Source organism: Eleginops maclovinus, chromosome 6 (assembly GCF_036324505.1).
Source record: "Eleginops maclovinus isolate JMC-PN-2008 ecotype Puerto Natales chromosome 6, JC_Emac_rtc_rv5, whole genome shotgun sequence".
NCBI classification, from domain to species: domain Eukaryota; kingdom Metazoa; phylum Chordata; class Actinopteri; order Perciformes; family Eleginopidae; genus Eleginops; species Eleginops maclovinus.
The window spans coordinates 1,703,060-1,725,019 of NC_086354.1; the positions used below are offsets into that span (position 1 = coordinate 1,703,060).

General features: G+C 42.9%; 1 protein-coding gene across 1 annotated transcript in view; it reads right to left on the reverse strand.

The window, feature by feature from the left end:
- Positions 1-3,317: 3,317 nt before the first annotated feature.
- The window catches only part of si:ch211-207d6.2 (sickle tail protein), a 106,185-nt gene continuing 87,542 nt past the window's right edge, over positions 3,318-21,960 (reverse strand). The window contains exons 19-23 of the mRNA XM_063886811.1: positions 9,660-9,812; positions 9,408-9,491; positions 6,257-8,137; positions 5,719-5,829; positions 3,318-3,690 (exon numbers count right to left, since the gene is read on the reverse strand). Coding sequence (XP_063742881.1) covers positions 3,664-3,690; positions 5,719-5,829; positions 6,257-8,137; positions 9,408-9,491; positions 9,660-9,812 — 2,256 coding nt within the window. The 3' untranslated portion in view covers positions 3,318-3,663. The remainder of the gene's footprint in view (positions 3,691-5,718; positions 5,830-6,256; positions 8,138-9,407; positions 9,492-9,659; positions 9,813-21,960) is intronic.

A 21,960-nucleotide genomic window follows, 5' to 3' on the forward strand; every position in this document is an offset into this window, starting at 1 on the left:
AACAGATATTTACAGCTGTGTTAAGGAACACGTTTCAAAGTGTTATTGGCATGCACTGGTTCTTACCAAAAACAACAACACAATACATGTGCATACAATTGAAAGCTTGTTCTAAAATCTACTTTTGGGTAATTATACACAGGGTACAGTCAAAGGTCCATACGCTCTCTCTTAAGGCCGATATATGGTTCAACGTCGACGTAACGCAAGGTACCTTACGGACCCGTTGCGTTGTTGCGTGCACCTCCAAAAAATTGTACCCTTGAGTCGAGGCGACGCAGCCGTAAGGGCTGTAATTGGTCCGCTAAAACGACAAACGTAATTTCCGTCATTTCGCTTTTCCCCGGTTTTCAATTCCTACAATCCACAAAGACCGCCATTAAAAAAAAAAAGCTAGAATGGACCAAGCAGAATAATGTCTGGTCTGGAAAACAAATACAACGAGCAACGACGATAGACGTCAAAAGAGTCTTGGTCAGTCTTTACAAAAAACATTGCGTCACGTAAACCCGACGCAGAACTATAAATGTTCACAGCTGCGTCCGGGCTTCGACGTTGAACCATAAATAAGCCTTTAGTTCACAGTGTCATCAGGCCTTACAGAAAGACACACGGAGTCAATGAGAAGAGGAACCAATGAAACGATTCTCAATGTCCAGGAAGTGCTTCATCACAAGAACACTCGCACACTCCGTGTTCTTCTCTTAGGACACATTTTGGTTTCATTTACAATATTTTTGGTTTGCAATGAATTATTCCGATACAGAAAAAAAACTTCATCTTGCCTCTGCTTGCCCTCTCATCGGTGTTTCATTTACTGTCGGAGCCTTTTTTTATTATAATTATTAATTGGTGATAATTGCAGGAGAAAACACACCGCGCTTTGCATACAGTAAAAACATATCGTTTAATACCTATAGAACACACCGATATCATATCACTCTGACAAGCACATTTATTATTAATAATAATAATAATAATAATAATAATAATAATAATAATAATAATAATAATAATAATAATAAGACTCTGCAGTAAACATAAACCTGACAAAAACATCAAGTTCATTCTGGCAAGAGTCACTTGAACTCACCACAAATGGAAACAGTTCAGCACAAGAAGCACAATAAACAACAGCTCTGTTAAAAGAAGCTACATTAGTCTAATATATATATAACCTTCTACATTGTCTTTTATCTACATGAAAGATTGCTCTTAACAGAACATGTTCTTCAAACCCTGGTTTTTAAGGGTAACAGTTTCATAGTGATAATACTAACCTGTGTTGCAGTGCTCCACAGAGCACACACACTCGTCTTTCACCAAGGTAAAAACAAATTCCACTTCCCATTCTGGATGAAAATTGTAGGTTTTCGGCTACTATTCGTGGAGCCTCAGCCATGCTGGTTAACTGTTAGCCTACCAATCAGTGCTGATGTTAACGTTCGCAACAGTTAACAGACCCGTACTCTACTCTTATCTCATTGGTCACTTTAAAAGTATTCTTCTCTTATCTCATTGGTCACTATGCTACGCTAAAAAAGTACATCTGGGTCAAAAGAGAGAGCGATGCGCTTTTCAAACCAAGCATTAGTCAGGCACAATGCAGCTTATTTGTTTATGCATTTTTCTATTATTATCGGGAGCTACAGGGAAAGTCTCAAAGATCTACCAGTTGATCGGGTTGGTGACCACTGCTATATACATATTATTGTTAATAATACCTGGGACATTATAGTGAAGCAACATTTAGGTAGTTCCATTCCACATTGATTGTCTACAAGCAAATTGATATCTTCTCAGCTGCATGTTATAATAAATGCTTTCTTTATGAAGGCCCATACTATCATAAATTGTAAATATATTGGTGGCTTTAGAAAACTAATACCAACGTTCATTAAAGCCAAAGCCACACCAGGTATTGAACAATGAGGGATAAACGCTTTCATGACATATCAGCTGATATTGATACATAAAACATAAACACATATGTTTGGTAGGGCTGTCACTTTTTAAAAAGGACCCAAAACAGCTGCATACACCCACAGACCTCATGTGAGAAGTGTGTGTGTGCTGCTTCTAATGTCTCCACCCAGGCTGAGCTGAATGATGTTTAATTTCATTCCCTTGTAGCCTGACCCAAACTGTATGATGGCCTAGGGATGCAACATGAACATTATTCTACAGACTTCAGATCCTTTACATCACACCATGATCATTTAAATAAACAATTAAATAATTATGTGCATCAACTTTCAGAAATGATTGTTGGAACTATGAATTTTTTTCTAGCTGTTTTTCGGTTGTATAATATTTATCATTATTTACAGTACTTATTTTAGCAAGCAATTCTTTATGCTTTTATTTTGAAGAAGGTTTCGGGCACCTAGTGATAAGTTTATATCGGACACGGGGATAGTGGGGTTGAGCATGTTTTTTTTTTACCAGGAAAAACCCAGGAAAGGCAGAAGCTGAAACCATTGTTGTTGGTGAATTGTATTATTTGATTGGAAAATAATAAATAAATGAACAAAGACAGCATCCATTGAAATTTTTCCTGCGTTACGATTGGCTTACTGGTGCCCCAGCGGCAGTTTTAAACAGAGTTAAGTTTTACATTACATTTCTGCTACAATGATCATTACTTTATTATATAGAATCATATCACAATTTCATCAAAAAGTAATCTAACGCAAGTTTTTTCCCCAAATCGTTCAGTACTTTAATGGACCCCCCTCCCCATAATTTGTATATCTACAGTATGGTACCTAATCTAACTTCTTCTTCACGTGTCTGTCAGACGCTTTACCGTGGTGACTTTATATAATATATAATATCAAACATTAAACGCACTGCTGGACCTGCTGATTGTTCAAATTGTGCTGTGTAAACACTGAGTGTGTCACCATGGGATGCACTTGTCCAGCAGTGGCTCAGTCAGTAGGGGCTTGGACTGGGAATCATAGGGTGGCCAGTTCAAGTCCCCAAACAGACATGAAATATGGAAAGTCTGGAAAACCTCCTAAACCCTGCTGTGGTGCCCTTGAGCAAGGCACCGGACATCTCCAATCCCCCCTCCCCAGAGGACCAATTTCACTGTGTGTGCTCTGCTGTGTGCATGTATGTGACAAATAAACAGGGTTTCATTCTATCTATTCTGTTCTGATATGTCTGGGCTGACATAAACAGCACTAATGACACAACATGCCAGTGTCGTCGGGCTCGAGTCTGTTAGGATTTAGGTTTTTATTTGTTCCACAAGCTAACCCCTCCCCATGTTGACAGGTCTGACCCCCCCCCCCCCCCCCCCCCCCGCTCACAGGATGGAGTTTGATGGAACATCACGCTGCGTCCTTGGAGCTCCCCCCCAGACGCAGGACCTGCTGACCTCCGCTGCTCTCCCTGCCCCCACCGCCTGGAAAGTGCAGGCTGGACGCTGATATCTGGACGCTCCTAGGCCCAGGACTCACCGCGGAGGGGAGGAGGGAGGAGGACGGGGAGGAGTTGGGGGACAGATAGGAGGAGGTCGAGGAGGAGGGCGAGGATGAAGAGTAGGACGATGAAAAGTAGAAGCTGTGTTGGGAGGCTGAGTTGGAGGTGAAGGCGAAGGGGGGCTGGCATCTGCTGCTGCTGCGGGGGGGCCCCTGCTGGGCGGGTGGGACGTCAACGTCGGATGGCAACAAGATGTGGCTAGGGGAGGGGAGGAGAGGACACAGATTCAGAGACGGGATTAAAGACTTGTGAGGTGCGGGGAGAAGGAAGGCAAGGATGGAGAAAGGGAGCGAGGGGGAGAGCCTGATTGAGAGGCAAAGGGCGAGGAAGAGGAGATGGAAGGCTGGGAGGGCTGGAGGAAGGAGACAACGGACACTGAAGGGGGAGGCAGAACAGAAGGTTTCCCGGAGGAGCAGCAGGCTGTAGGTAGAGAAGCAGAGGAGGAGGAGGAGCTGAGGGAGGAGTCTGAACAGTGAGGAGTGGACAGATGTATCCCAGAGCTGTGGCACAGGGTTGGGATCTTAGAGGCTCAAAACGCAGCGACACAGCGGTTACTATCCCTAACAGCCAGTGAACACACCACACACACAGCGAGTCAGCAGAAACACACACACACACACACACACACACACACACACACATATACACACACACACACACACAGCGAGTCAGCAGAGTAGAACACACTCCACACACTCCTACAGGTTATTTTTCTGGGTTTGGCCAGCTTGATTTAAATGCCCTCACATTTGTTTTGGGTACAATTCCAAACCGCAGCCTGCCAACTCCCATTCCGTGAAGGACTCACTTTCTGTAGTCTCTCACAGCTTCTTCTCCATAAAGCTGTTTGAGTTTGATGTCACTGAATCCTAGGAAACTAATCAATAACAAGATTTAGAGTCAACAAGCTAAATACTGCTTGTATTGTTTGGGGGGGCTAATGGAAGAATGCAATCACAGTTATGTAAAACCCGACATCCCTGGAACTGTTCATCTCCGGGCCACTAATCATAAACAGCTTTTGAACAGTCAGGGTATACATCACAAATCACACACAGTCCTCCTACTCTCGGACTTCTGAATAAATGTTGATGACAGAATGCGCTGTAATTTCTCTGAAATTAATCAGTCTGGGAAAAGTAATGCTAGACAGAATGTTAAGAGACATTAAATACTGTATTCTTTCAGAAAAATCTTGTTGATGTTTTGTTATCCCCTCAACATGTCAATAAATGTAAATGTTTGATTTAAAGGGATTTCCCTGACCACATACATGCAAGACCTTTCACAACATAAATCTGGGGTCCCACTGATGGGTGTTTCACTGGACCATCATACAGTATGATTGGTGCCAGAGGAAGATCAGTTCACAGGGAACATGCAGGACAACCTCCCTCTCATTTGGAAACTCAATCAGCAGGGTTGAGTTTCAACAAATCAGCAGCTCATGCTGGATATGGAGACTACAACACCATCAGAGAGGGTACACAGTGTGGCGGGGTGGAGAGGAGCAGACAGGCAAAAGTGGAGGCAGACCCACAGAACCACACAGAGAAGCAGCACCACAGAAATGAGCTCAACACATGAAACCCCACTGCATAGTGAAATCAGACAGATGTCATCTGAGCTATGCTAACTTCCGCATCCAAGAATTTGATGTTTAACTATAACCCACTGCTGCTACTGTTTTATGAAGCACTGTTGCTAAAATATATTTTGGATCTTCTGCTAACATCTTAACCTTTTTTCTGTGCAGTGTCATCAAACGTCATGGAGAGGCAGAGTTCAGTTATTATGCTCCATGCTGTTCATCTGGAACACACTCCCCGAATCCTGCAGGTCTGCTTGACTTTTTCTGCTGCCTTTCATTTCATTTGTTTGAAAACAAATCTCATATTTCACAAAGAACACTACTGTTATTCTTGTATTTATACTCGTCTTATTCTATTTAAGAGATTCGAGATTGTTTAATTTTGAATACCTTGGTTTTAAATGCTTTTAATGTTTTTGTCAGGACTTTAAAAGCTTTTGTATTAAAGTTGCCATATTTGCTTAGTTAGAGTTATCATGTGTGGTCGCAAAGTGGTTAGGGGCTTGGCCTGGGAACTGGAAGGTCACCAGTTCAAGTCCCCGAAAGACCAAGTGCTACTGTGGTGTCCCTGAGCAAGGCACCGTTCTAGTTAATCTACACTAACCCCACCTCTGCTCAGGCTCTCAGCTCATTACCTGGCTGGGCTGCTTCTGGCCCTTAGGGGTCTTCTCTTGGGAGCCAGAGGAGGACGTGTGGCGGTCCTTGGGTAGGGATCTCTGAACAGAAGAGCTGGAGCTGCTGCAGGACTTCAGAGGAGACGCAAAAACAGACAGGAAGTTAGGGCCGATGAGAAACTAGGAGGAGACAGAGCAGCTCAGAAACATCATTCAAGAAGAAGTCCTTCACGATAGCAGCACATGTACAATCGAGTGGTCTAAGTAAACTCTTTAGATGATATTAAAGAATATAGTCAAACACAGGATGTATGGACTGGCCCGGGCGAATAAAATAGCAATCAATTAATTTACCCAAATATTTATAAGGGAATGCCCAGATATTGGTATTTAACATTCAGTATGCATTGTAATGCATTGTCACTAAACAATAAGTGCTCTGCCTTCCTCTGCAGGGAAGCAGAGCACTAATGGATCTGCGGCTATCAGAGACAGAGAGGACGACGGAGGGAGGACAGAGCCCACCACCAACCAGCAGCCAGGCAGAGCAACATCAGACCTGTTTCGTGGAGGAGCTTCTCCGTGTGTCAGGTGGAGGCTGTGGTTTGGCCCTTTTACTCTGAGGTGGATTCGGGCCCTTGAGGACCTGAGAGGCTGGCCTCTTAGACGGGCTTCTCTCCCTTTCTCGTTTGATTTTAGCCTTAGCTCTGTCAGTGAACTCTGAAGAAGAATCAGGGGACTGAGGCGGTGAAGATATGATGCTGCCGGGGAAGGGGGGGCACATCATGCTGTCCACTCTGATCTCCAGCTGTTTAAGGGACTCTTCTAAAGCGTCTACAGAGTCAGGCGTACTCTTGCAGAACTTCTCTGCCCGGCCAAGTACCTTTGCGTGACTGCAGACAGTGATGGGGGAGACCTGGATGTCTCTCTCACCAGAGTTGACTTGTTTGGGACTGCTGGTCTCGGACCTCTTGGACTCTTTTGTCTTCTTCTTGGTCTCCTTTGCTGACTTGCTATCCAATACTATTTCTTTCTCTTCGTCATGGACAACAACCTCCAGAGTCTTCTTTCCTGTTTTGGTCGTCCCTGTTCGTATGGCCTGGCTAATTGCAGCAAGTTTGTTTTTGGGGAACTTAAATTTGAACTTTCGTTTGGTCTCTGGCTTTCTAAGGAAATCTGGTTCACCCTGGTCATGGTTTTCAGGTATTGGGCCATTATTAGGTCTTTGTTGTTGAAGCCGTAGAGAAATCTGAACATTTGTTGTGATCTCTAAACCTGTGTTAATGTCACTGTTGCCAATTTTTCTCACGTCCTGTTTGTCTTTTCCGTGATGAAACTCATCTTCATCCAAAACACTTTCTGGAGAAAGAATCTCATCAAGATGCTCCTCACTTTCAAAGATGGTAGACAGGCGCTTGTAGGATGACTCGATGTCCATAGGTTCATTCAAAACAATGATTATGGGTTTCTTATCAGAGTAATACATTTCCTCAAAACCTTGGTTTTCATACACCACATAAGTGGGTTCACCTGTCCCAGGCTGTGTTTCAGGGCCATCCAAGACTCTGTGGGTCTGGCTCTTGGTGATTCTCAGGGGGATTTTACCAGTGGGAGGTGGAGGAGGAGGAGGTCCCTCATTGTCCAAACTATCAGGGCTCAGACTCCCTCCTTCTTCTGTGTACTGGGATGTGTCCTGGGAAGGCTGCGCTGCTGCCTGCAGGCTCTGCTGCCTGCTGCTGTGGTTAACCGTCCTGCTGGAGGACATTTTGGGGACAGGTGGAGAAGCTACACACTGATTTAAGTCCAGGAGTTTGTTCTCGTGGGACTGTATCAAGCGATCCTCGGGGGGGTCTTCTTTCTGTAATGTTACTACTACTGTCATACTTGACTTCTTCTCAGCTGGTATCTCTTTCAGAGCTTGTTCTTTTGTGGTGTCAGGACCGGTGATGTCAGTGGCTTGAGTGGTTTCTTTAAGTAGAGTAACAATGGTGGTGAACTTGACCTTCTTTTCTGCTGTTGTAGGGGAAACCAATTGTCCAACAACCTCCTTATTAATCTGACCAGGACTTTTCCAAGTAAGATCATTTCCTTTTTGTGAAGTTATAGCTGTGAGAACCTCCATCGTGTCTGCTTTGTTATGGGTTGGTGTTGGTGCTGCCTCATTCTCCTGTGCCGTCTGAACATTTTGTAAAACCTTGGCTACTGCTGCACAGTTTAGGGAAGGCACTTTTTTAAGTAGACTCTCCTCTGCTCCTTCTTTCTCAACTGAATGTACATGTTCTTTACTAACTTCGATTTTTTCTGAAATTCCCATCCGAGGAGCTGACTGGTGGTCAGATGCTGCCAACTCTGATGGCTTCTGATTGGCCAACTGCGACATCTCTCCTTTCCATTGTTTATTTCCATCTGACACATTAATAGCTGAAAGAGCTGCAGTCACCTATGACAGAAAGGGCAAGATTAAACACTGTTGAAAATATGAATTAATGATAATTTGTCATCCGGGGATCTGGGCCTGTAGAGAAGTTTACTTGCATTTTCCTAAAGCCTGTTTAATGTCTGTTCACATTTGTATAGCATGAGATAATGACTATAGATCCATACCCAAAACCAAAACATGACCAAAACCCTGCTTTTAATTTTCATTGAAAAAACAAGCCATGGATTTTCAGTTTTCTTTCTCTGATAAGACCTCATGAAACTAAACTGGTGCTTCCTATCTGTAACCTCCATCCCTGTCTTCTTATAGGGATATAAATGACAGAGAGAGGAAGAGACACAGAGAGGCCATTGGTCAGTGATGTTAATGATGTCATGAGTTAAGGCCGATATATGGTTCAACGTCGACGTAACGCAAGGTACCTTACGGACCCGTTGCGTCGTTGCAGGCCCTCCTTGCGTCGTTGCGTGCACCTCCCACAAATTGTAACCTTCAACGAGGCGACGCAGCCGTAAGGGCTGTGATTGGTCCGCTAAAATGACAAAAGTCATTTCGGTCATTTCGCTTTTCCCCTGGTTTTCAATTCCTACAATCCACAAAGAACGCCATTTAAAAAAAAAAGCTAGAATGGACCAAGCAGAAGAACGTCTGGTAAACAAATACAACGAGCGACGACGATAGACGTCAAAAGTATCTTGGTCAGTCTTTACAAAACACATTGCGCCCCCTACCGTTGTGGCGATGAATTGCATTGCGTCACGTAAACCTGACGCAGGACTATAAATGTTCACGACTGCGTCCACGCGTCTACGTGGTCATTGCGTTATGTCAACGTTGAACCATAAATAAGCCTTTAGAAGCAGGAACACGTTGGCTGTAAAGCACAGATGAGGTGAGCAACCCTTTGTATTCATTTCATTCATTATGATTAACTATAATGAATGAATCATTTATAATCAAGTTCAAATCCATGACAACAGCCTCATCTAGTGGCCATCTTTAATATCACATATTCAGGCTATCCTGTTAAAGTATATATTGTCTATATCAAAGAAAATTGGTTAATTTTGGTTAAAAAATAGTTAACATTAAACAGAAATTCAGTTTTTCACTCAATGCAGAATAAAAAACTATTTCGCTGACACAAGGCTTCAAGGCTCTGCCACAACAACATGATGGAGCCAGCAGCCACAGTTTGAGCTGTTTTAGTCACACGGCCCGGGGCAGATCATGTGTGTTAATGATAAGCGCTGTTAGCTTGACTTTTTACCTTAGACTGCATCTCTGTGCTCTGGAACTCAGAGGCTGAGGGTTTAATCCCACCTCTGCTCACTACATCTCCCATAGTGCATTTCTGAATGGGGGGGGGGGGGGGGGGGGGGGGGGGGGGGGGTTATAGAGACAAGTGGGATCAGAGAATGAAATTGGTTCTAAATATGCCGTCCAGCTGCTCAAACATGTTGCTGGTAGGAAAGGCTCCGCCCTCTCTGACTCACTGCTGGAGTTAGTATGGACCACATACCTGCAGCTCTTTCAGGAACTTGTTGTCTTCCTCCTCTTCTTCCCTGTGTGTCCGGACTGTATGAAGGGAGATGGTGGGTTTGGGTTTCACCTCTGGGGGCTGTCTAGGGGGTTTGGGCTGAGGACCCACAGGAGGCTTTTTCTCATTGTCATCCTTAAACAGATTAAAGTCACACTGAATCTTTGCTCTGTTCTTCTGTTTGTTTATTTAGAAAGAGTTATGTGCTGTGTGTTTGCAGATATTTACTTAGTTTCCAGAGGCTAAAATCTTACTTTAATTTCTTTAAGTCTATTTTTGCACAGTCACTTACTACTCTCAAGATGGCAAGCGTTCAGTGCAATTCCATTGTGTCTTTGAAAGAAGTTCCTTTTAGTCAGCGTGCAAATCCAGATAAATTGGCAATAAAACAATGAGGACCTCCAAGACCAAATTTAACCATTCAACAAGTTTCTACAAAGTGGGGAAGACCTACACCCGAGGATTTTCTACAAATTGGTATGAGTGAAAAACCTGGTTAGCAGGCTGTGAAGTAGCCAACACAGTCTTCTGCTATCCCTGCCTACTTTTTCACCCTGAAGGTGGCACTGCAGACATCAATGCTTGGACGTCGACTGGTGTAACAGATATGCACAATGTGTCTGAAAAAGTAAAAAAACATGAGCTGTCGAAGATCCACATGGATAGCTGCTTGAGATTTTCGTCTTTTGGGAGGGTGAACAGTGCCACTCAACTGGATGAGGGATACAGGCTAGCCGTTCGTAGCCACAATGATGAGGTGAGCAAGAACCGTCACATCCTCAACCGGCTTGTCCAGTGTGTGAAATTCTGCGGGGTGTTGAGCTAGCTTTGGGAGGCACCATACTGGCATTTTTCTCGGACTGGTCGACTTCGTGGCACAGTTAGATGAAGTGTTTGATGAGCATTTAAAACATGATACAGTGTGCAGTCAATAAATACTTGACTTAATATGCTGCCCGTCTTTATGTTGTTTCTGAACATATCTTTTGGCCTGTTTAGCTATTTTACATCATACATCATTGGATCTCCTGTAAATAATTAATATAATAATAAGTAGAATAAATTATTGTGGACCCACACCATTTCTGCTTATAGAGGCTCCTGGATGCAACTTTCTTCCTTAGCTTTCCACCTGTAACTTATGTAGCTAGAGGGGAAATATTTCTGTTGTGCATTGCCATCTAGTGGACACAAGAGGGATCTCTGTCTGAGTTAATCATCTAACAAACAATTGATATGGTCTTGCTTAATGTACGTATTGAATGGGTCAGCTTAATCATTATCAGAAAAAAATTGCCCACCCCTAAGATTTTTTTCAGGAGCTGCCACTGGTCAGGAATTTAAGTGAAATTGTGAAAAAAACTAATTTAAGTGTGATACTGCAACTTTACTTAAATCTAATGTTCATAATGTAATTACTTAAATAATGTCAAGTCTCCCAGAGGTGCTACAGCTGGGTTAATGTGATCTGAGAGATGAGGTCGAAAGACATGGGACCGGTCTCTCCTCTGGTTGCTAACAGTAAAGTATTATGCTTTTTGGGATTTTCCCTTTCCTGCAGTGTGTTATTTATGTGTGTGTGCATGTAATAAGTCTGCAAAAGCTAAAATCCCAAAGTTCAGGCCAGAGGGTGATCCTCTCCCATATCCCTCCCCCCTGAAACGCCTCGATTGGATTATTTTCTTTACTTCCTGGTTTAGTTCCGTATCACACTGACCTCACCGTGATACGGAACTGAATTATAGCCAATAGCAGTGTGAGCAGTTCTGTAAAGCCGACCCGAGCAGAGGAGCCATGGGGAGGAGAAGCTGCAACTTTTGCTGTGAACCAAAACGTTCTTTGTTTGCCATACCTAAGGAAGAAGATGTGAAGAACAAGTGTCTTGAATGTATTTTTACCACTATTCCCCCGGAGCAAAAACCCAAATTGTGGTTGTGTTCTCGACATTTCAGAATCAGAATCAGAAATACTTTATTTATCCCAAACTGGGAAACCATTTTTTATTTTTATTTCCCATTTCACTGAATTGTGGAGCTGTTGTGGGAGTTGAGCCGCAAGCACACTGCTTGCCTCGGCAAAGTTGCAAGCTAACGCCATCAACGCTACACTACCAAGCTTTTAGGCTGTATGCCCCCTAATAGGCCAGTCATTTTAGTGATATACCCACCACAAATTGCAATAGTAATGAAACTTGGCATTTTTGCTTCTTTTGACCCATGTAATAACATAGTAAAAGTCAAGGAAAATCGAGGCATTGGAACACATTCATTTCGAGCAACCACTTTTTGAAAGTTATGCATGAAAATACGCTAATAGAAATGTTATTTCTTTCACATTTCTCAAAAGATGTCAAAAAAAATAAGTGTATGTTGCCTACCTAGAGGTTCTGTGATATATTTATCTCTAAGTTAGGATGTAGTTACCTTATTTTTGTCTTTCAATTGATCACAATGCATAAAAAATGCCTGTAACATGTAGGGGAGAGCGGGGTTGGTTGGCACACAGTTAATTTCCAGGCCTGTAGAGGGCACTGCCCAAAAAATGTAACATTAAAATAAATGATTGCCCTCTTGACCTGAACATATTAAGTTTATCAAAACATCTGAAGGTCACTATCTGTTGAGGTGAGGACAACTTTTCAATTTTGCAGTGTCAAAACAAAAAAAATGCCCCTCCCACTAATACATTACAGAACTGTATTACAAAGAGATATAGAAAATGTATTAATTTCAGTTGATAGAGATAGGAATCAGCTATATTTTTATATGAAATTTGAAAGTCAGTGGTGAGTGATGCTAGCTGGCTAACATCATTTTAGTAGAGAGGTGTGTCCTAATGTGGGTGGGTTGGTTGGCACACTGATTTTGGGGTTGGTTGGCACATGTTAAGCCATTGGGTGCAATTGTATTAACTTATTTGGTTAAAATTAATATGATCTAGTTCTTTTAGAGGTCTATGGGAATAGCCGGCCTGGGGAAGTTTGGCTTCAGTGTCGCTCATACACGTACACACACTCACACACATCACACACACTATACAAACTGTTATTTGGTTAAAAATGGAAAGTGTTGTGTTGAATGTTTATGTTTTCTGGTTCTTGTATGAAGCCCCCCTCTCCCCTAAGGGTAAATACATTGAGATAATTAACGTTTAATAGCCTTTTGGTTTTTTTTCAGTTGAACCAGTAGCATGGACGATTGCGTTTTCTGCGGCAAGTCTCTCGGCAATGGCGAACAAACCACGGAATTAGGTGCCAAGGGGTGTGATGGAATAAGCAAGGCAAATGACTTACGGCAGGCTGATATAAGTGTTGCACCTGGACAAGTTGTACACACCAAATGCAGGAAGGACTTCTGCTCCCAACTGTCTATTGAGCGAGACAACAGAAAACAGAGATATGACTGTACTGGTGGTTCCAGCGGCAACTGTGTGTGCGCGTCGATCTGCCAGTCCTGCGTTTCACTACAGTGAACACTGTTTGTTCTGTGGAACACCAGACAAGTACCAGGGCAGAGAAAAAACACATAAACTTATACCAGTCCGAACAATGGACTTCCAGAGGAAGGTTACAGAGAGCTGTGTTGAACGCAATGATGCATGGTCAGAGACAGTAAAGGCTCGAGTAGAATTCGCCCAGGACTTGCATGCCGCTGATGCAGTCTATCACAATATATGTAGCATAAACTTCAGAACTGGGAAGCAGATTCCTCGCCAGTTCCTTACAGTGCCAAGCAAGCGACCTAAGTGTGGTAGACCGGTTGATGTCACACGGAATGATGCATTCATAAAAGTTGCAGAGTACCTCAAAGCCAATGACGAGGAACAGACAACGATACCGGATCTCATAGAGAAAATGGGGGTATTTCTTGCTGGAACTGATTGCACACCTTATGGATTCACCTACATGAAGGAATGTATCCAAAAGCACTCTGGTCAGGATATCACCATCGCTGAAATAAATGGCAAAGAGAATGTTGTGACCTTTCACCACAGGGCCTCTGCGATCATTCAGGAATTCTATCAAAGGCCAAAGGAGACATCATCTGAAGCTGAGAAGATGAGACTGATTAAGATGGCAGCAAAACTGATCAAAAGTGATGTCAAATCCGTTGAACAGTCGATAGATATGTACCCATGTTCAACTGAAATGACCTCAACAGAAGAAGCCATGTCGTTCCTACCTGAATCAATAAAACTCCTTCTTCAAACACTCTTTGTGGGCCAAGATGCTGATAGGAAAGTTGGTTCTCTAGGCCAAGCAATCATGCAGGCAATTCGTCCCCGAGTGCTGCTGGCACCCCTACAGATAGGACTGGGTGTACAGATGCACCATCATTTTGCATCAAAGTTCTTGATCGACACGCTCCATGCCCACGGATATTGCAGTTCTTATCGTGAGATACAAAAGTATGAACGGAGTGCAGCAGTTGCACTAGGGACAGACATACCAAACTACCGGCCAGAGCAGGTCATCCAATATATGGCGGACAATGTTGATCACAACATCCGTACAATAGATGGCCTCAACACATTCCACGGGATGGGAATGATTGCGTCTGTCACTCCAGGTACCCGGACATCAACAAGAGTGCCACGTGTGTCTGTGACACTGAAGGATGTTGTAGCTGTGGGCCGGATAAACATCCGACATCTGACATCACCTTGCGATGGGCTAGATACTCTGAGGTATGAGGTTCTACAAGATGAGATGGAAAAGGACAGATCTACCAACCTTGACCTCCTCTGGAAGCTGTCCCTCACATTGCGCTCACCACGACCAGCATGGTCTGGCATGATGCAAGCCGTGCACACTGGTGTACATCCAGGTCAGTCTGCAGTCTTCCTGCTTCCCATGATCGACATGAACAGCAGTGATCCAACTTGCATCTATTCAACATTGACATTTCTATCTGAGCACGCCAAACAGTACAACGCAAAGGTCATCATCACATTTGACCAACCACTTTGGTGGAAGGCGCTTACCATCATCGAAAGTCAATCGGAGGGCAGTGACTTGCGTAAGATTGTACTGCGCATGGGAGGCTTCCACATGTTGATGAGCTTCTTGGGGAGTATTGGAAATATCATGTCAGGATCTGGACTGCGCTCTGTTCTGGAACTGGTGTATGCCGAGAACACTGTAACGCACATGCTGTCTGGCAAGGCATATGACCGGGCTATCCGTGGGCATCTCTTGGTTGATGCAGCACTGAACACTCTCCTCGCAGAAAGGATACTTGGTACGCTAGTGCCTACTTGTTCGCAGGCTAAGGATGATGGTCCTCAGGGCACTTTAGGAGATGACGAACCAAGTGAAGACGAGATAATGCAAAGCATAGATGATGCACAGGCAGCCATGGATCCACATGATACCGAGTCAGTGTCACAAAGTGTGGGAGCTGGACCAGTTGACCTGTGTGAGCTACGAGACCTGTATGATTCATTGATGAAGGGTGAGGGTTCCACTGAAGATATCCTTTCAGCCCCGGTTCTGGACTCTGTTCGTGACATCATGAATGTTGCCCGACAATCGATGAAGGATCTGCGTACTGCACAGCTATGGCTGCAATACATGGACATGATAGACATTCTGAGGACATTCCTGAGGTCGGAACGCACTGGTGACTGGCGTCTGCACAGGCACGCTTTGCACGACATGTTGCCCTACCTGGCAGCTGCAGGCCACAATCTCTACACCAAATCTCTTTACGTCTACCTGCAGCGACTGTCACGACTGTCTATTCAGCATCCCGAGGTCCACCATCAGTTCCAGAATGGATATCACGTAGTGCGGCGCTCAGATCGGTACTGGGCCGGCTTGTCCACAGATCTTCTGATCGAGCAAGTGCTCATGAGAAGTGTGAAAACCACAGGGGGACTGACAAGGGGTCGTGGCATGAGCGAGTCGCAAAGGATCACATGGCTGCTGTCCACCCCCATATGTGCAGAGGTCAACATGGCCTTGCAAGACTACACATCAGTGCAGTATGGGACCAGTGACCAGCACAAAGAACAAAGAGCAGCTCGACAAGCACGGGACACAGATGACACGCACAAACTCATTGGCTACCTGTCATTTATTTATTTATTTGTTTATTTGAAAAGGGACAGTGCACATTAATTAACATTCTCAATGTAAACATACACTAAAAACGTAAATGTGCCGGAGTTAGCCAAAGCTAATTTTCGTCCGTAGTCCCCCGGCAGGTCAACACATCATCAACTTACACATTACAAAAGAGTAAAGACAGAATAAATACAAATGGCCTAGAATGAATTAAGACAGCTATTAATGAGTGCAGTTTTGATTGTTTTTAATCCATCTCTTAAGTGTTGTTTTAAATAACTGATAGCTGGTGCTGTCTCTGATTTTGTGTGGAAGGCAGTTCCAATAATTTGAGGCCCGAACTGAGAAGACTGTTTGGCTAAATTTACTATGTCTGTACTGTACAACACAGTCTCCCCTGGTGGCTGCCCTAGTTGCCCTGCCACTGCTGCTCTTCTGTTGAACAAATTCATCCAGTGGAGGAGGTGCAAGCCCATGTAATATTTTAAAAATAAGACAGGCATCTAGATAATGTAAAAAACTGTCAAAGCTAAATAAATTATATTTTGTAATGATATGACAGTGGTGGTAACTGATAGGTTTTTGATCTAGTGTTTTTAAAGTTTGCTTATAGAGGGTTTCTATTGGTTTAAGAGTTGTCATGTTTGCTTGGGACCAGCTTGTGTAGCAGTATGATATGTGAGAAAAGATCATGGCATGCATAAAAAGTTTAGCTGCCTCTGTCGTTAAGTATGGCCTTATATGTCTAAAATTAGCCAGATTATATCTGATGGTATTAGCCACCTTTTTAACATGCTTTTTAAAAGTTAAGTTAGAATCTAGGATGATGCCAAGGTATTTAAAATCAGACACAACCATGAGCTTTTCTCCTTTAATATAGACATCAGCCTGTGGTGCACTTGAGGATCTCTTAGAGAAGAACATACAGACTGTTTTATTAATGTTAAGATGTAGATATGACCTTTCTAGCCAGTCAGAAACATGTACCAGTGTTTCAGTTAGTTTTGCTGCAGCCTGTTGCTTGTTTTTGGAATGCACATAAAGAACGGTATCATCTGCATACATCTGTATATTAACAGAGGGACAAACTGAAGGTAAGTCGTTAATGTACAAGCTAAACAAGATAGGGCCCAGTACTGACCCCTGGGGTACACCAATATTACAGTCCAGATATGATGAATAAGAATTACCTATATGTACACTCTGTTTCCTGTTAATAAGATAGGACTCCATCCATTTCATGGCCTCAGCTGAGAAGTTAAAATAAGATAATTTAGATAAAAGTGTCTGGTGATTCACGGTGTCAAAAGCCTTCTTAAGGTCCAGAAACACTGCACCTACTATACCACCCTCATCTAATTTTGACTTGATGTTTTCAAGGAGGAAACAGTTAGCTGTATCTGTAGAGTGGTTTGTACGAAATCCAAATTGCATTGGGTGTAAAGGACTGTGGCCCAAGTTTAGATGATTTTTCAACTGTTCTGCCACCCATTTTTCTGATACCTTGGAGATTACTGATAGTATACTAATGGGTCTATAATTTGACACCATGGTTTTATCACCAGACTTATAGATTGGAGATACCACTGCTGTTTTCCATGAACTTGGAAAAGTGCTTTGCCTAATTGACAGGTTGATCAGATGAGCAATGGGGCAAGCAAGTGTATCCCTGTGTGATTTTAAAAATGTGGTATCCCAACCATATGAATCCCTTGCTTTTGAGTTCCTCAAGGAGGTTATAATTTTGATAACCTCTGATTCAGATATTTCCTTTATTTTAAAAATAGGTTTAGTATCATCAATGGGGATAGATGGCACAGTTTCAGTTAGGATACCTTGAGCCAACTCCCTGACTGATTTTATAAAGAAATCGTTAAAAGTAATTGCAATCATATCATTATCTTGGGTCAATATTCCATTGATTTTAAGTTCAGGTAAAGTTGTTCTTTGTTCTTTATTCCTACCAATTAGTTTATTAAGATTTTCCCAAATAAGTTTCCCATTTCCCTGTGCTTCATTAATGACTCTAATAAAAAAATCTGCCTTAGCCTTTCTTAGATTCCTTAATACTTTATTTCGGAGAGTTGTGAAGGTAAGCCGGTCACTACTATGCCCTGATTTTAGAGCCCTCTTTAAAGCAGAATCTCTATCTTTCATTTGTTGCCAGAGAGTGTCATTTAGCCATGGTAGAGTGGTCTTTTGTCCATGTTTCTGTTTCACCTTCCTTGTGAAGTTTGCTCTTATTTCGTTAATGGTAGAGAAAAAAGTACTGCAGCTAACTTCAGTGTCTCTGTTGGTTAGAAGATCAGACCAGTCAATTTGATTTATAGCATTCTCCAAGTTCACTATTTCGTTTTTAGGAATTTTCTCATAAAATTGATTTCTTATGGTAGAATTTCCAAGTCGTTTTCTGGTTAGTTTCCTTACCAGCAATGTGATATTATGATCAGACAGACCAGTCAACATGTTATGCGATGTAGTTACTCTCTCCGGTCTGTTTGTAAATATCAGATCGATTTGTGTCTGAGAGGAGTTGCTTATTCTTGTCGGACCTTGTATCAGTTGGGAGAGATTGAATTTATTAGTTATATCTTTTAAGTTTTTACGCTCAGTTTTTTTGTTCCAGTTTATATTAAAGTCACCCATTAGTATTAACTCCTTTTTAACATCACATTGCTTAAGAATATTATGAAGATGCTCATAGAATATGCTATTGGATGATGGTGGTCGATATAGACAAATGACAATGAAAGACATCTGAGGAGATAGTGACATGTTCAACCCAATACACTCCATATCTATTTCCTGTGACCATTCAATGAGGTTACATGTAATTGTGTTTTTAACATATACTAGCAATCCCCCACCCTTGCCTTTGTTTCTATCCCTCCTGAACACGTTATACCCAGAAATATCATAAGCAGCCTCGGGGGAGTGTTTGTTAAGCCATGTTTCAGAAAGACCAAGAAAGTCCAAGTTAGAGTGAGAAAGTAAGTGTTCTAGCTGGTTACTTTTAGAGACAATGCTTCGTATATTTAAATGTCCGCCGAGTAATCCTTTAGGTTTGGATTGTGGATCCCAGATCAGTTTTGCGTGATTGAGAGTTTGAAAAAAGTCTCAAAGGATCCCTTTGGAAACGATCCAACTCTGCAAAGCATTGACACTGGCATCACAGCTGGAGATTTGGTCAATGCTGACCAAGCAGCGTCAGTGGGCAGGAAGATCTTAGATGGAATGGTTGACAAAAAGGTTCTTGATCACACGTTCAAGAAAAAAAATCAGGTTGTGACTTTTGACACACATTCATCAGTGAAAACTGGCAAAGAATCTGTTCTGATAGATCCACAACTGTTGTTCCAACGTCTGAGTACGGCAGGATCACGCTGTGATGACCTCACTGATGTCTTCAAGTACGAACTATGCAGTTACCCACCAGCACTGTTTCAGACCATTTATATCCTGCTTGAGGCCGACAAGCCAGCGCTAGCTGAGGCCATTTGGAAACAACTCCCCCTTGCCGTTCGCAACACAGTGCTGCCACAGAATGTGCAATATGTTCTGGATGGTGCGGCATTGCTACACAGAATTCCTTGGAATTCTGGCGAGACCTATGAAGGAATCTCCAGTCACTACGTATGATATGTTAGAGACAGGTATGGTAACGCTGTCATAGTGTTTGATGGATATGTGAGCGCACCCTCCACCAAAGATGTAGCGCACAGCAGGCGCGTTCGATCTCACAGCAGTCCCCTTGTCAACTTCACAAAGGACATGGTATGTACTATGAAGAAAGATGACTTCCTTGCCAACCAAACAAATAAACAACGCTTCATCAATCTACTGAGTGATGACCTTCAACGGCAGCACAACAATGTTCTTCATGCAAGGGCAGATGCAGATGTCCTCATAGTGGAGACAGCCATTGCATGTGCAAACACCAAGGACACTGTGCTAGTTGGCGATGACACCGATCTTCTTGTTCTCCTATGCAGTCGTGCTAGGCCCACATCACACAACCTGTTCCTCCGACCTGAGCCTAAGCTGACGTCAAGGAGGCAAGCAAGATGTTGGAATATCGGGCAAGTGCAAAAGACAGTTGAACGCCATGTGTGTGACAAGCTTCTTGTCGCCGTTATGACTGAGATGAAGCCTGCTCCAGATTACCTGCTAGATGCCATCCACTGTGGCTGCAAAGCAGACTGCAGCACCCGACGATGCAGCTGTCGCAAGTACAGCCTGGAATGCTCTTCCGCCTGCAGTGAATGCAAAGGACTTCACTGTTCTAAGGTGAACTTGCCAGAACCAGAAAGTGATCCAGAAGAAGATTAATAATTTGTCAATGTGGTCTGGTACATGGAGATGTTCATTCAATTCATTCATTCAGATATCGTTTTTTGTTTTTCAGGATTTTTCTTGTAATAAAAGAATGCTGAAATGATTATTGCTCTACTTCTTTTCATTGAATTTTCATATCTTCAAGAGATAATTACAGGAAATATCAAGGTTCATGTTTCCAGAGACATATTCAAGCAATGGGGCAGGAGAACATGAACACCGACAGAAATGTCCTACCCTACCCCCCAAAATGCATTACACTTTGAAGCTGGCATGTGGTTAAAATACATTATAACTCCATTGAAGCAATGTTTATATACTAAGATATGAACCTGTTCAGATAAAGCCATCACATTGCAGGCCTCAGGGACATAAAATTGCAAGATCTGATTAGGATTTATCAAGAAAACAGTTGTGTATGTGTGTGTGTGTGGAGCAGTCGGTACTGGCCCACTGCTCCACATTTTGAATTGTTAATTCTGGCAAACAAGAAAGGTTGGTGGTCCACACTGGAGTTTCCATTGCTGGTGCTGCTGAATCTTCCATAGATCGTATGCGTCGGAGTCAAACTTCCGGGTTTGTGTACCCCTCAGCCTCGTTCGAGTTTCAAAATGGCCGCCAGGTGAATAAGGCGAATAGCGTTTTCAGACAGAGTGAAATTTGGTCAATTATGCACAGGCAGTGTGAGGAAAATAAAGCGCATTTTCAATATTGAAGCATGTAAACATGTCATGGTGGAGCAACAACATACATATATGGACCTGAAAAGTAGCATAATATGGGACCTTTAAGCTAGTGCTACTGTTACAGGCTTGGCCTGTCACCTTTTAGTAACGGAAGCCGGGAGGTGTGTGTGACGTATGCACCCATACACATCTTATAACATAGACCAGTCTTTCTTGGTCCGTGAGCGACCCCTAGTGGTCCGTGAGTATTTTGGTAAAATGTCACATTTGAAATTAATATATTATAAGTTTAAAGTGTTTCTCAAACTGTCTTAAAATGACTAGTATAGAGTGTAGCATAGATGTAGCGTAGCTACGTAGGTTCGTAGCTACGTAGGTTACGATCTAACGTCATAAATGATTTGCGCGGTCAATTTGAGCTGTCAACTGACAAGATGGATCGATGGCTAAAGACAGGGTCAGTTAAAAAAAAATTAAATGACAAATCTGACGTGACAGTCAAGGTGCATCGTCCTGATGCAGGAGATCCAGCAACTACAACTACGACAAACTACGACTTTGTGTGCGTTACTGAGTCCCAGGAGAGCGGATCGCTGTCTAACCACCACCCGGCTGAAAGCTGTGAAACTCGGCTTGATCGCTGAAAATCCAGCGCTAAAGTGAAGAGAAAATATCACAGCGACTACATAAAATTTGGATTTTTCTGGACTGGAGATGAAGAGGATCCCAATCCACACTGTGTTTTGTGCTACGAGTCGTTGGCTAACGAGGCTATGAAACCCGCCAAGCTCAAGCGTCATTTTGAGAGCAAACACAAGGATTACATCGGGAAACCTTTAGCATTGTTTGAGAGAAAACGTGATGAAGGCGCCCTCACATTTTTTTGCGACGGGGGAAAATGCGAAGGCTACAGAGGCATCATACAGGGTATCCCAAAAACAGGGAAACCTCATTCGATAGGTGCGAATTTAGTCAAACCAGCTGCCAAGGTTATGGCTAATGTATTGTTTGGGGAGAAAGCAAGCGACGAAATTAGCAGGGTCTCCCTCTCCAATGATACTGTCCAGTAGGGCTTTGACCTCGAACTTCGTTGTTCGAATATAATTGGATTGTTTAAAAAAATAAAGAAATTCGAACGAATTTTAGGGAGCCCTTAATATTCGAACCTATATGGGAATTATTTTTTATTAGTGTT